Raw genomic sequence first — 15,710 nt, 5'->3', positions numbered from 1 at the left:
CTTGATTTAAAGCCTGAAGAAATCAGCTGTAGTTTTGTTCGCAGACTTGGCTAAGGTTTTTATCAAAACTGGTTGAAGCCCAACCCAGAAGCATCAGCAGGATACCAACAGTACTGAGATGCTCAGGCAGAGCCAGCTGGGTACCTGCTTGCTTGAAACATGGGGAGGTTTGTGCTGGCTGTGTTGTGGGTCCACAGGATCAGAGATCAGCTCAGCTGGTACCAGATTAAGCTCTGTCAGGGCAGTTGCTATCCAAATAGCAGAATTACTTCATTTTTTAGTTATGCTCATTGTTAATTTTTCAGGTGTACTGCAACATTTATATGAAAGAGAGTATGTTGCCCTATGAGAGTTTCATAGGACTTGTATTTTATTGTTTCTGTGTCTTTTTCATACTTTGTTCACTTTTCAGATTTAAATATTACACATAAATGAAATTTGAATACAGCAGAAAAGCAGGGACCTGTGCTCCTGTCACTATACAAAGTCTTTGTGAACGTTTGAAATGTTAGATGAGCATGTCTTGAGCATACTGCATTAGTGGTTGCCTCGTGGGCACTGTTTCATTGAAGAGGTGACATCTACCTTTGTACCCCAGTCATTGCTCTTAAATAAGCCTGGGATTTTTCCCCTTGTTTCTGAATAAAACAAAAACTGATCTAAATTCCTGAGGCCTGGTAGTGTTGCTCGTGGACAGTGAGGAGCTCTCAGTGCAGTCCTGCCTGGTCAGTGCTTACTGGCCGTCCTTGTTGAGTGAGGGGCTCCTGAAAGCTTTTCGGGCAGCTTCTCCTTCAGCCCAAGGGAGGTCAGTCATTCCCTTTGTCTCTCTCTGAGGTCCGGGCTTGGGCTGGGCCTAACATCTATTTTGGTATCCTCTAAGCAGTTTGTAGAATTTTTCTTTGGCTCCTGTATCCTTTCTCTCTCCTTTCTGAAAATATGGTTTTGATTCTTCTTACAGCCATATTCTCCTCTCACCTGACTCTGAGAAGCACTGACTCATGTTGCTTCCTCGTGCCGTCCCTACCCCTGTGTTTTTGTCCCCACCCCTGTGTTTTTGTCCCCAAAGGCAAGAGGCCAAGCTCAGCCCAGGATTGCATGTGGCTGAGGGAGCCCTGTGCACGCAGGGGAAGGAGAGGGAGGGAGAAGGGGATGGACTGGGGCAGGAGGGCTTCAGATCTCAGCAGAGGGGAGAAGAGGAGGAGAAGGTTCTTCATCTTCCACCGTGAGGTGATAAAGGGTTGTCCCAGCACTCTGTTTCTTCCCCACACTGCAAAAAATCAAAATGGTTGAGAAACAGGGAATTGATGAGGATTTAGAAAGAGGACGAGACCTTCTTTCCCTGCCTGCTGTCCCTGCAACTCCTTGCCCCAAGGGTCTGAGGGTGTCTTGACACTTGACAGTGTCAGGATGTTCTTAACAGTATTGGTGTTGTGAAAGGTGTGGGTGCTATCGTCTGTCACTAGTTAGGACCTCATGCTTGTGAGATTCTGTCAGTTTTCAGAGCTGCTGGGCTATTTTTACTGGAAAAAAATTACTTTTGAGTGACACGTTGCTGGAGAAGATTATTGCACCATCTGGTGTTTTTGGACCTCATTCATTTTTATGAGGATTTAGAAACATATGGGTTGATGGAAAGATAGAAGAATAATTTATTCACAGGAGTTTTGGTATTTGGAAAAAGTGTTTGCATTCTTTTTATAAGGTACAAAACCAATTGGATAGAGAGCCTGGATTGTTTAGGGAGCATTGCAAATAATTCAGGAATTTAGTGCAGTTGCACAGGTCAGGACTTGTTAACCACATTATTTAAAGTTCAACAAAAGAAACAAGAAAGCATGAACCTTTTGGTAATCCTCACTTGTAGTAGGTGCCTGTGTGACAACCACGTCAGGAGCTGCTCACTCACACCAACTGGTCAGATGTTCAGATCACCTGGTCCACAAGCAGTTCGCTGCTAGAGGAAACTGAGGACCCAACAGAGGTGCTATGCTTAGATGTTTATTTGTTGGTGGGTTTGAAGAAAGGGGAAGGAGAGATAGGGAGGAGGGAGAGAGAGAAGCTGATTTTCTTGTTGATTGCACCTTCGTAAAGGATATTTTCCATCTGAAAATTGGATTATTCAACTTATGGAGATCATCGATATTAAATATAAAGCCAAATACCTTGTTAGAGCTGCTTTGAAAAAAAAAAAAAAGGAGAATCTTCCCATAGTTTTTCAGTTTACCAAAAAAAAAAAGAAAGATGGAGTGGTTTAATCGGGATGAGAAAAATGATTCCAAGTAACCTTTCCTCTTCTAGTACCCTCAGATTAGGGCAGTCTTTTAGGACTGGCAGACCCCAGGGACCATCAGGCATAGGTTCAGTATCTTCACTGCAACTTTTTTGTCCTTGACACACCCAGGCTTACATCCCTTTGGTGTTGGAGGGGGAGTGGGAGCACAGGAGTGTGGACCTTGCAAGGGGTCTGTCTTACATACAGGAGGCTGAGGGCATCTCAGTTTCTGGTTGTTTTAAGGGCATTGCTGGGAGGCTGAGTTCAGGTTGTCTGAACTTAACTGTGCTGGTAATCAATCAAGAAGAGTTGCTGCTGGCTTTGCCACTATTGACAGTTATTTTCAAGAGGAAGAGTACTCTTTTAGGTTTAAGGCTATTAGTAGAAGCAATAAAATTACAGCTGAATTATGAAAATTAATTGTGGATCATAGGGAAGGGAACAGTGTCTATACTTGTTTAATTCCCTTTCATGAAGAAGGAGAATTTCTGTTTTATTTCATAAATGCTTCGTAATTGTTTTCTAGGAAAGGGTCTTTTGGAGTGAACCGGATTACCCAACCTTGCTGCTTTATAGTCTGCCTTTGGGGAACACTCTTTTATTTTCTGTGGTATTTTGACTTTATTGCCCTCTCCCTGCCCTTTTCTTTGTAAATCCTGTTACTGTTTCCAGTTGGCATTAAGCACATTCCTGCTAAGCTGCACCAGTTCAAACCTGGCTGATGCATGTCATATTTTTGATCTAAATTAAAGAAGATTCTGTCTGTGTCTTTTCCTCAGTTGGAATTTTAGATTCCTTTTTTTCTGCAGAAGGAAAGGGAGAGGGAGGGAAAGTGCCTGGTCTCCTTCATGGAATTAGGAGAACATTGGGAACAGCAGTTAATATTTCTAGGTGTGGTGAGGCTTGTGAGGAGAGGTAATATTTTTTTGGTCAGACAGTTTATAGGGGTTAGAGAAACAGACAGTTCTGTGGCCCTGTAGGAGTTTGCCCCTTTGGAAACTGCACGGGGCAGAGGGAGGAGGATGCTTGCTTGGGTGTCGGGAAGCAGAGGAGTGTCTTCCAGTGCCCGCTTCTGACCAAGAAACCTGCGGCACGGGGCAAGATATTGGCAAGCATGCTTCAACCTGCGGGGCCCCAGCACGCGTCCGATCCTCATCTCCTCATCAGTGGTACTGCTAGCAGAGAGGAGATGTTTGAGATCCCCCTGACCATGAAGGGGCTTTTCGGGAAAAGCCCCAAGCACATGGAGGAGATGGTGATATGCAGAGTGACAGTAGAGCAAGTACTGTAAGAGATACAACAGATTACGTTTCCTATTTAAGGCAATATATAAGTAGTGGGGCTCAGAAGCCTGGTCTGCTGCTGGAGAGACCAGGTATGAAGCTATGGTCTGACCCGGACCCCAACCTTGAGTTGGCGCTAGACTGGAGAGCCCTTCCCTGCTCCTGGCTGAGACGGTGTCCCCGCCTGGTGTTGAGCACTCCGGTGGTGCTCAGTAAACAAGTGTCTTAAACCAACGAGCTCGAGGCAGTGTTTGGCTGCAGTACAAAAGAATGAGGAGTATTCCTCTGCTAACAGGAACCATCTCCTGTAGTGTTTTGCATCTTTGTTGGGGTCACCCAAGCAGTAAAGTCAACTGAAGCTTCACCTGACAGCGTTGGTGGTGGCACCGTGTGCAGCCTTTACCACATGGGGCTGGTGGATGGGATCCTTCTCTAACCCTCCTGCTGCTAAAACCGCTGGGGCAAGACTCCTTAAAGTCCATCTTTGCAATGGAGCTTAACCTTCCCTCATCTCTTCCTTTTCTTCTGCAGTATTGATGCCAGCCTCTGGGTGTTAGTTGATAAATGTATGATGAATGGGGGGACTAATTAAAGAAAAGGGGGATGTTCCAGATATTCGGTAAGTGGAAAGGGGAGATGTCACCACAGCCCTGCCCTCAGATGGGCTGTCATGTACCTGACTTTGTGCATTGTGACCACTGTCTATTCAGAGAACCACTTGTGTGTATTTTTGCAGCAGCAGGGTGCACTGAAGATGGCTTTATAAACAATCTTGTACCTAATGGAAAAATGAAAAAATGAACAGTAATGCATAAAAGTACGAAGCCAGGAAAAACTGGAATTTGTCAGCCAGTTTTGATGTCTCCCCCTGCTTTTCAAGTCACAAGTCTTGTGGTTTTTAGTCTCCTTCCAGGAAATGAATGAGATTCATAGCCCTGAAAGGGCTTAGTCAGTTCTGTCAGAGAGAAGTACTTGGTTTTAGTTTATTGTTTTGGACATAGGAAGGGGTTCAGGTGCAAGGAAGAGCAAAAGGATTTGTTTAATGTTTAAAACAGACTGTGTTTGGCTCAGCTCTGTGTAACTCAGTCTTTTGGCTGCAGAATCGGGATGCAATGCAAAACAACATCCTGATAGTGCATATCTTTTACAGCACCACCTGCCTTGCAGTAGCTGACCCTGTATGAATCAGACAGCAGTGCGTCTTTCAGATCTTAGGAATTGTCGGTTTTGTGTCTTAATGGAAAATGTTACCTTATACCATTTCAATATTAATAAGTTGAAGAAGCCTTGTGTTTTTCATTTTTCCCTCATCATCTTCTTGTTTGCAGCTGAATGCAGTTGAATTAATTATGTTTTTTTTTCACAACATTTTTTAAAATTTCTTTATGGTTTTCTTTTTGTCTTGTTTGTTTGTGTCCTCATGTGTCGCCCCCCCCCCGCATTTTGCCGCATTTGAAACCTTCCTCAAGGGAAAGGGAAAAGAAAGTGAAAAGTGTGGGAAAATGCCATTGGTTCTGTCACAGTGAGGAGCTGTAAGAGGAGGTGGTGAAAGACGAGAACTGAAACTGGAAGTAGTTCTTAAGAGAAAAAAATGTTAAACCTCAGTTGTTTCAGAATTATCCTTTTTTTTTAGTGCAAATTTTTCTTTTTAGGCAGATCTATTTAAAAAGCTTATTATCAGTCATCATGTGGTTTTTTTTTTTTTTTTTTTTTTTTTTTTGATATTGCTGACCCTGGAATAGAACCATAGCAGAATTTGGATGGAAGTGCTCCCTGGAAGTGGCCTGGTCCTACCCTCCACTTGGAGTTGGGTCAGGTTGCTTAGAGTCAGGTTTTGAGCACCTCCAAGGACAGAGAGTTTGTAACCCCTTTGGGTGACCTGTCCCAGTGTTTAACCAACCTTGTGGTGAAAAATAGTTCCCTTGTATTGAAAGAACATATTTACCTTTCCATTTATCCTTCCAACTTTACAAGTTGTATTTCAGATTTTAGTATCATGAGGCTATTAGTAATTGCCTTATGTCATCAGATTCTGCTCACTCCTGGGCAAGCTAGGTGGGAGTAGTAAGAGGAGAGTAGCCCACCAAACACATAGTCTATAGAGGTGAAGAATGGGGAGGAATGCAAGTGCTGTTTCTAAGTGCATCGGGGTGAAAAAAAGTGGAGCTGCCAGGTGGTTCTGCTACCATGTGCATTCAAGCTAGCCATGAACAAATTTAGCTTAAAGTTAGATGAAGGTTGTTAGGTTGGCAGATAAAAATTAGTTACAAGAATATTTGTAGTGAGATAATAAAAATTATTATTGTAGATGGTGTTCTAAGACCACAAAGATTAATTACTGTTTATTAGTTATTTTTAAAACTAGGTTCTTTTGTAGCAGACTTACTCATACTGCATTGTTTTTAAGGTTTGGTTGCCAAAAGAGTAACTTTACTTGCAGCAGTGTTGGAGCAGAGAGAGAAGGCTATCCTCTTGTTTGGGAAGGTTTCCTAAGGGCTCTCTTTTTGCCGAGTGGGAAAGTCCTAATCTTACTTTGCTGAGAGCAAGTTTATCTGGCTTCTTTACAGTATTACAATATACATTGAAACCCAGTGGCCCCAGGCCAAAGTTTTAATCAGAGGATGGAGTTCAGAGTAAAGTTTGCCTTTTTATTTCTGTGTTTTTAATCTCAGGGTTGGGGTGTGGTTAGTATTTAATCAGATGCTTAGTGTGCTTATGTCCTGGTTTCAGCTGGGATAGGTTAATTTTTCTTTCTAGTAGCTGGTATAGTGCTATGTTTTGGATTTAGTGTGAGAGTAATGTTGATAACACACTGATGTTTTCAGTTGTTGTGAAGTAGTGCTTATCCTAAGCCAAGGGTTTTCCAGCTTCTCATGCCCAGCCAGCAAGAAGGCTGGAGGGGCACAAGAAGTTGAGAGGGGACACAGCCAGGGCAGCTGACCCAAACTGGCCAAAGGGGTATTCCATACCATGTGATGTCATGCCCAGTATATAAACTGGGGGGAGTTGGCCCAGGGGGGCAGATTGCTGCCTGGGGACAAACTGGGCATCGGTCGGCAAGTGGTGAGCAATTGCATTGTGCATCACTTGTTTTGTATATTCCAATCCTTTTATTAGTATTATTGTCATTTTATTATTGTTATTATTATCATTATTAGTTTCTTCCTTTCTGTTCTATTAAACTGTTCTTATTTCAACCCACAAGTTTTACTTTTTTTTCCCCAATTCTTTCACCTGTCCCACTGGGTAGAGGGGAGTGAGTGAGTGGCTGTGTGGTGCTTAGTTGCTGGCTCGGGTTAAACCACGACAGCTTGATACTGGTTGATATATTTCCATGTGTTTCAATTAGATGGACTTCTGTGCTGGCTGGTTATTAACACTGTATATAGAAAAAATGGTCTAGTTGGAAACATCCAAAGAATCCACTTTGATGTCTAAACTGGGACTTTAGCAGAATGTAAGTACTCGAGACCAAGGAGCAATTCTGAAAACTAATTTTTTAGTGAACATTTTAACCTGGAAATGCATAATGTTTGTTCAGCAGCTATGCTTTGGACCACAGCATTTCCTGGGTGTCTAAACTGGAAATCCCTGGCACCAGACAAAGGAGTGCTGGTGCCTGGCATCCAGCAGTGCTCCGTTGGGGTCCAGACTGGTGGCATGGCCTTGAGTCTGCCAAAGTCCTTGTGGGGAAGGCTGTCTGAAGTACAGAAATACCAATGGGGCCAGTGCAAAGCACAGATGATGTTATCAATCTCTATTCATAAACTTAGCTAGGGAAAGGGAAGATACTGGCACACATTTTTGTACTGTGTCTGAATGGTTAGGGCATTCTCCAAGCAAGGGAGACACCCGGGCTCTCAGCATCATTTTTCACATCTGATGACAGTCTAATGAGAAATGCATCCATGCCCAAACAGCAGAGACTTCTCCCAGCTGATTTTTGTGTTGTTGTCAGTCTGCTGCTTTCTTGGTCTTCTGCCCAGCATCCCTTGGATTTCCTTCTGCACCATGACCCATTTTCAATTACTCCCCAATGGAGGGGTCAGGGCATGCTCCCACCAGGTGAATGATCAGAGGAAGTTTGAAGATGTGTGTGGGTTCAAATCCCATCTGGCTGAGGAGGAAGTTGAACTGAGGCCTCCCATTTTTGAAGTGGCGCATCAGCCATTGTTTCCACTGCCTCTGGATGGGTTTTGGGAAGCCTGAGCCCTGCTCATTTAAATGTTCCTCCATAGAAGAAGGTCTCCGATCCAGGCAGACCAAGGTTTTTGATGAATAGTGCTTGGTTGGGCTTTGAAGCTGTGTGTTGGAGTCAGGTCCTCATGCCTCTGTATTCCCTGTGGGCTGACTTTAGCCAGACACTCACTCACTGTGTGGGTTTTGCTCTGGTGAGACCCCACCTGCAGTACTGCATCCAGCTCTGAAGTCCTCAGCACAGCAAAGACATGGACCAGTTGGAGCAGGTCCAGCAGAGGGCCACAAAAATGATCGGAGGGCTGGAACACCTCTCCTGTGAGCCTGGAAAAGAGAGGGATCCAGGGAGACCTTACTGTGGCCTTTCAATATATAAAGGGCACTTATAAGAAAGGTGGAGAAAGACTTTTTATCAGGGCCTATAGCAACAGAACAAGAGGCGACAATTTTAAACTGAAAGAGGGTATATATGGATTGGATATAAGGAATAAATTTTCTATGATGAGGGTGGTGGGACACTGGAACAGGTTGCCCAGAGAAGTTGTGGATGTCCCATTACTGGAAGTGTTTAAACTCAGGTTGGATGGGGCTTTGAGCAGGCTGATCTAGTGAAAGATGTCCCTGCCCATGGCAGGGGGATTGAACTAGGTGATCTTTAAAGGTCCCTTCCGACCCAAGCCATTCTATGGTTCCATATCGCTGTTTAGCAAAGCAGTTCTGCAAATGCTTCAGTTGGATTTAGTGGACTTAAAAGTTGCATGTACTTGAAAACTTTGAAACGTATATGCCTTCTCACTTAATAAGATATGTCAACACTATAATTCATACAATTAATGATTAATGTTGGTAACTAAAATGCAGCAATGATCATTGTCTCACAGTGACTGAAATTAGAAATATTTTGCAGACCTTTCAGGAAAAAACCCTATAGTTCACTACTTTTCTCTGCAGCCTAGGATCCTGCAGCAGATCCTGTGTCCAGCTGGACATATTTTTGTCTAGAATCTGAAATGGGGAGATCTAGAAACAATTCTATTGCCCAAAACCTGGGGAGAAAATAAGTGTTGCATGGGCAGGTTAATGTACCAGGTCACATGTAGGCTAACCACAAGTAAGAGGGAAGTTTGAAGATGCATTTTTTTAAAAGTAATGACATGTGACATTTTATAGGTGTGTTCTAGAAATACTTAGGTACATACTGTGTATCTATTTAATGATATTCTGTTTTAAATAATGCCCCCTGCATCTTGTTAATGTGCCTGCTTCTGTTAGAACCGCAGTGAAATAAAGGTTTCAGACACTACATGCAGGTTTGCTAGCTGTTACAGTGCTAGAGTCTGTGTCCTGAAGCTCCCTCTTACTCTGATGTCTGGAATTTGTTTCATTTATTGAAGGAAGCTTGACCTGGTTTTCTGGGATTTGACTCTGAAAGTTTTGGTTCCACTTGAAACAGAAAGGTAAAAAGTCTGGATGTGTTGCCACCAAATATTCAGTGCAAAAACTGATCACCAGTGGAGATTCTGCAGTAATTTTCCCTCTGGAGCAGTAGAGCAAGTTTCTTAGGTTTCTTGCCATTCTGGCTTTATGAGATGGGGAGATACAGTTTTTTTTAATATTATAACATATCCAAGTCCAACATTTTCAAAGGAGGCTAATGATTTTGGCTCCCAGCTGTCAGGATGTTGCAAAAGGTCCAGCTTTGCAGAAGGCAACTGTTCTGTTAAGATGTCTGGAGAGGATGTAGTCAGCTGAGACATGACAGTAGCCTTCAATTATGTAAAAGGAAGCTGCAAAGGGAAGGGAATGGAGTGGTTTTCATGCCTGTTTCAGGTGGGACAAGAAGAAGCAGGGTTGTACTGAGAAAGGGTGAGCTAGGTTAGGCATTTCAAATCTTTGTGAGGGTAAAATTATCCCTTGTGTAGATTGCCTACGGAGGTTATGAAAACCTCTCATCATGGGAAGGTTTTTAGAACAGATGAGACAAACATCTCATTTGCAATTTAGGATGAGCCGATACTAACTTGAGTGAAGGGGTGGATTAGAGACCTCTTGAGGACTCTTCAAGGTTGGGTTTTTTTTGATGATTCTATAAAATAAATACTCCTGAGAGTTTCAGAGGGAGTAGTTAAACAAAATAGGAGTCAGCCATGAGCCATTGTATTTGCTTGTAACTATACGATACCTTTGCTCAATGCATAAGTGTTTCTGAAAAATGTGTTTATTAGCTTTTTGGCTACATAACTGCTCTCTCTGCTGGGGGATTGCTTTCCCAGCTTTTACAAGACAGTTTTCCCATTGCTTTTACAAGACATTTTAATCTTCTAAATATTGATGCAGACAGGAAATTTGGCAGCAATTTACTGTTGATTTTAACTCTGTTATTTACACAAATGTGTGCATGTACCTACGTATGCTTCAGGAGCTTCACCTTTCCTTTGCAACTGGAGTGTACAATTTTCAATAATGTGTTCTGAACTGGTTGGGTAACAGAGTATAAAAGTCCATTGTATCAGGATGGTAAATTTCAATGGAATTTCATAAATCACTGGAAACCTAATAGATTTCAGCCAGTTGTTCTGAGAGCTGTAGAGTAACTGCCCTTAAATACTTGACCCTTGTGAAAGTACCCTTATATTTAACTTCATACCAAAATATCAGTGTAAGGAACTGGTTGAGTGGCACTTGAGCTTAATTTTATTTATTACCTTTAAATTGCAGAGGTTTTGTGTTTGAGAGTGTACGTAGACAGATAAACCCTTATTTGAATAAAGGCCAGGGAAGGTCTGGAGTGGAGAATCAGCATCTAGTGATTAAGTCATCATTGTGTACTCTTTTATTTTAAGCTTCATCCAGCTGAGCTTGATCATTATGTGCTGAAAAGGGGAGAGGAAGTATTGGCAGGTGAGGTCACCTTTCTGAAAAGAGAGATACAAGAATTATCCTCTATATTTTACCCACATGTGTGTTAGCTGACGGCTCACTGTGCTTCTAAGGATCTCTTACTGTGCTGAGAAGTAGCCTGCCTTGAAAAATCACACACTTTTTTTTTTAAATTTATATACTTGGCCATGCTGCCAGGTGTTTTGTGTTGCTGAGGCAATGCAAAGCAGCTGGAAAATTGCCTCTTAACTACCTTCTGCAGTATAGTGGGGCATCTCTTGTGCTCAAAGCTGCTATACCATATACAAAGAGAGAAATACTGAGATTATCTAATTCAAACTGTTTTCTTTGACTGCTGAAATTAGGTGGTATTTGGATATCCTAGTTTAGGTCCACAGATGCAAGTAAATATCTAACTCTGTTGATTTCAGTGAAATAGGGATTCTGCCAAAGTACTTTTGTAGGTCTGAACCTTAGCTGTGATATTTCTGCAGATGATAACAAGTTTCTTTTGATGCTTCCTAGCCAATAAAATGCTGGGTTTTGTTGCTGATTATTTTGTTTGTTTGCTATGTTTTTTCAGAGCCAAAACATAAAGAAACTCTTCTCCACCTTGTTATGAAATTGGGGTTGGTTAAGCTTTCACAGTTCTTAGCAGCCCAGCCTGGAGGGTCATCAGCATTAGCATTACCTAATGAGGATGGAGCAACACCATTAGATTTGGCTTTACAGAACGGGCACTCCAAACTTGTTGAGGTCTTCACAAAGTGAGTATAACGGTTTGTTGCTTCCTCTGAAAAAATCCTATCAGTTAAGGGATGTGGGGAGTACTGTCATTTTTCTCAAGAGTTGCATATTTTGTGTTGGTTTCTGTTGGTTTTTGCCATTATTACCATTTTAAGTGGTAAACTTGTATTTACAATTAATGGAAGTTTATGATTTGCATCCTTCATTACATTTGCAAGTCAATTAATAGTCAGTTAAGTGACAGAAGACCAGCTGCACCATCAGGTACCTCTCCCAGCACTATTACAGCTGAATCCCAACACATTACCAGCAAGTAAAGACATCCCTTGAAATATATATAGAGAAATATTTACTTATAAACAGAACCATAGGACCTGACTTTCACAAAACCTCAGCAGACTTTGTGACCCCTGTAAAGCTCAGGTTTGAGTGAATAAGGGAGGGCCAGCAGCAAAGCCAGTGCTATGAGCCTATTTTGCTGGAAAGCTGCCACACTGACTTAAAGGACAAGTGCTTTCTGGCATGTTTTAGCTGTCTGGAGTTTCCTCTGTACGGACCTGAGGAGCTGCGTGGTGTGTATGTGTATGCGTCTTGCGGTGCCAAATGTTTAGCATCAGATGCCCCTTCTCAATGTTGGCTTTTCTTTGCAAATAGAAATAGGCAAGAATTGGGTTACATTTTTATTTTGGCATGTGTGTCTTTCCGTTCTGGCTCCAAGCGGTGTATAGTTTATGTGAGACTTATCCGTACTTCAGTTTGCAAAAAAAAAAACTTACAACACCGGTCCGGTACATTATGTTATGAATGTCTCATTTGTTTGTAAAGTCCAAACAATGCTGTATTCCCTTGAGATACTTTCTGTTTTTCACTGTCGTGGGATAACAAACCTGCTAGCTGCCAGTCATGTCCTACTGCTATATATGGCAACATTAACAGGAAAAGGTACTATTGCTAATTTACAGCAATATGGAGAAATAGGTGTTGTCATGGCTTGCTCTTTCTGGCTTATTTTACTAGAGAGTAACCATCTAGAGCTGACATTCTTTCCCCCCCCCCCGATGACTAGAAGTAGCTGCATGTTCTTAGGCCTGAATGGAGTCATTGGTAAGTATTTGTTTGCCCAGCTGTGTTTTCAGTGGATGTTTTAGATTTTCTGCCTCCGTTTTTTGCAGGGGGTGCATTGGGATCCCAATGGGCCGTGCCGAAGGCGAGCAGGAAGCTCACTGCGGCTGTGCTTTTGTTCTACCTGTGTGCGGAGCATCTGCTTCGCTTTAAAGAGCGTGTTGTTCCAGTTTCCAGGGCAGTCACTCACCTGACATTTCAAGAGCGGAGATCAGCGACGGTGCTTGTGTGCAGTTTGTTCATTCATCAGGAGCTCTGACTCTGACATTTAGCCACGCTGCACAGCACTTGCTGGAGTCGAACATTAAGCTCTTCCGAAAATACTTCTGGGACAGACCTCTTCTTTACCAGGTAGGTACCTATCTAGCTCGGGGCATTGTCACAGATTTTCTTCAATAATTTCCAGCTATAGACTCTTCAGGCTGGATTTGTTTTTCTTGGGTAGCCTTTTAGTTAAGCTGCCTGTCTCATTAATGGCCAGCGTAATTGCAGGATTACTGTTGTGGGCTTCTACTTTGTGTAAGTGTAGCACATTGTACATGTGAAGCTGGAGGATAAGAGGTGTTGAGAACTTTATCAAAGCCTCCTTTACCTCCCAAGTTGTTTTTGAATCATTGTGCACTCTACAGAGAATATCTTTCCCTGAAATCTCTGTCTTTAATTGCACATATTTAATTAACAAATTAAATATTTAATTTAGTTCCATTCTTTCATCTAGTAGTGTAATGCCTGGGAGCCTTTATCAAGAGCCAACCCCAGTCTATTATTTATAGCAGAAATACAGAGTGCAGACTTTTGCTATAGAGTTTAGTTATGGTGTAGTAGGTCTTATTTTACTATAAGATGTCTGGAGCACTGCTGTGATTTTCTTCAGGACATCTCTCAATTTCAGTAAAGTAAGGAGGAGAACACTCGAAAGCACAAGTTCTTTAATAGCAATGCAGGTGCTCACTTATGTTTTTAGATTGAGACTGTGTGACTATATAAAACTAGCAAACTAAAGCCATGCTGAAAATAGGCTTTTCTCTTTTTCTGGTCTTAAAATTCAGCTTTTCTTTTCCATGCTTAACTTCAGGTTTCCTTATTTGTGCACTGATTTTCCTTGAGTTATCTTTATTGCATTCTGCATGGTTTTTTTAACTTTGAACGTGACCCGTGTGTTATGTTTCACAGAAAAACTTAATGCGTGATGTATTGTGTAGTCCTTATGTATAATCTCATGTAACTACACTGCCAAGATTTTGATTTGTTCCAATATGAAGTTGTTCTGTGTTTGTAGCTTGCAGAATACCTACAATTTCTGTGTGGCTTTTCCATGGAAACAATTGTAAACCCAATAGCAAAACCAAGATGGTAGTGAAGAATGCATTGTTATTTACATAGTTAGCTTTTTCTTGCACTCATCAAATCCTTGTTTTTCTTTCAGTCTTTGAAATGAAAAAAGAAAGTGTGGTATGTTAGATGTTTGTATGGCTTTCAGGGACAAAGACTCTTAAAGGCTGCAAAATTCTGCACTTGATATTTTCAGGAAAAAGCCTACTACCCTTCATCTGTGGGTTTCCCTTTTGCTCATTCCTCTGGTTGCAGCAGTCCAGAACCTCCATTGTGGGGACCCTCTGCCCAGTATCAGTGTTGCACTACTTTTAATAAAACAGAAATAAGCCAGAATAACTGGGAAGGTCACATGGTTTAGTTCACTTCCTATACACTAGATATCATCCTGAAGTGTATGTGGAGGGATGATCAAACTGTCATGTTTAGACTTTGTGATATGTCCAAAAGGTAAGGTGAAATTAATTTTCTTTCTGTTGCAAACAAGGACTTGCAGCCGTTAGTTGGATCCAAAGCGTAAAGTAGGCATTAGAGATTTCATGATACATAGTCTTTTTAAAATAGAGGTAGAATTTATTGCTGTACTGGAGTATTCAGCTCATCTGCAGCAGACTAAGACTGTACAACTAGTTTATTGTATCTTGAGACTGCATAAGTGACCACTTTGCTGTGTTAGGCTTGGGTCAGAAGATGTGTACGAAAGAGAAGGAGCTTCTCTCAGTTATAGTGGCAAGCAGCATTGGATTTGTGTGCGTCAAATGGATGACTTAGAGAGCAGCACAAAATATTTTTGCATTCATGCAAGAAATCCCTATCTTTCTCAAGTATGTTCTTCAGTCCCTTGTCTGTGGGTTCTTTTAGTCCCTTGACTATTCCTTACAAGCCTAAAAGAGTAATGGGAAAAATTAAAACAAACAAGTTGTCGGTAAGCTAAAGTTACCCATACAGGAGCCATGCATTCACTGGAAACCTTCAGGGGCCCTGCAGTTCAAAAAGTTTTTGTGGCTCCGCTAAGCGATACAAAGGACAGATTTCTGAAGATGATGAGAAGCATGGAATTGCTGGAACTCTGTGCAACCTCCCTGGGGCAGAAACTGCCGGGGTGGTAGCAGCACCCGTCGGTGAGGCTGCATGGTTCGTCGTGCACTCCCAGCAGAGCCCTGAGCAGTGCGGGGATGTGATCCGTTTGGCTGTCTCGGTTGCTGGAGGCAGCACGGGCAGTGCAGGGGAGAGATCCTCTGAGAGAGGAAAAGAAATCCAGGAACTAATGGACACATGTGAAGTGGTGTCAGGGTAATAAGGAAAAAGAAAGGCCAAACCAAATAATCCAAAATGAATAAGATAATTTCCGATAATTTAAGTATTTTTGTTGCCTGGCGGTGGACAGATTTAGTGGTTTCCCTAGGAGGAATTGGCTTATTTCTGCCTGATGGGTATGGGAGTAGGCAAGTGTCTTGCGCACCAATAGACAAGCAGAGAAAAATGCAAGTAGCCCCACCGAGGCAGGGGATATAGCTAGCTTGACAGCTGCATGGCTTTCAAATCAGTTTGGGTGCAATATTCAGCCCAGAGTAATCTCTGAAGTTTTCTTTCGTATTCAGGTTACTATGCCTTTTCTCTGTTTGCTGCTCTGGTAGATGGCAAATACACAGGCAACCTAATTAGAGGGAAGGACTAGAAGCAAGCAGCGTTGTGGATGAAACTACGCAAAAGGAGACATTTTCTCCTCCACCCCTTTTGCTTATAATCTTTGAACATAATTGCTAAAATAAGAGACTGGATCTTAGCCTTGTCTTCCTTTTGAACAGGAGTGATATAGTCAGCGAGTGTGTCTGAGTGAGGGGTCAGCTCGGGCCAGGGACCACGGACGTGGAGAG

At 42.2% G+C, this 15,710-nt stretch overlaps 1 protein-coding gene across 11 annotated transcripts in view; it reads left to right on the top strand.

Annotated features, from left to right (window-relative positions):
* Positions 1 to 15,710, top strand: part of ARHGEF28 (Rho guanine nucleotide exchange factor 28) — a 125,823-nt gene that overhangs the window by 30,474 nt on the left and 79,639 nt on the right. For 8 of the 11 annotated variants that reach the window (XM_075021226.1, XM_075021224.1, XM_075021220.1 and 5 more), the window contains 2 exons: positions 11,216 to 11,399; positions 12,672 to 12,852. In XM_075021226.1, coding sequence (XP_074877327.1) covers positions 11,216 to 11,399; positions 12,672 to 12,852 — 365 coding nt within the window. Of the gene's footprint in view, positions 1 to 11,215; positions 11,400 to 12,453; positions 12,484 to 12,551; positions 12,853 to 15,710 lie in introns of those variants that run through there. The other 3 variants (XM_075021229.1, XM_075021227.1, XM_075021228.1) reach the window with 2 other exon arrangements.

Source organism: Buteo buteo, chromosome Z, assembly GCF_964188355.1.
Source record: "Buteo buteo chromosome Z, bButBut1.hap1.1, whole genome shotgun sequence".
NCBI classification, from domain to species: domain Eukaryota; kingdom Metazoa; phylum Chordata; class Aves; order Accipitriformes; family Accipitridae; genus Buteo; species Buteo buteo.
The sequence above is the reverse complement of the archived record's forward strand: the minus strand, read 5'-3'. Positions and strand labels throughout refer to the sequence as shown.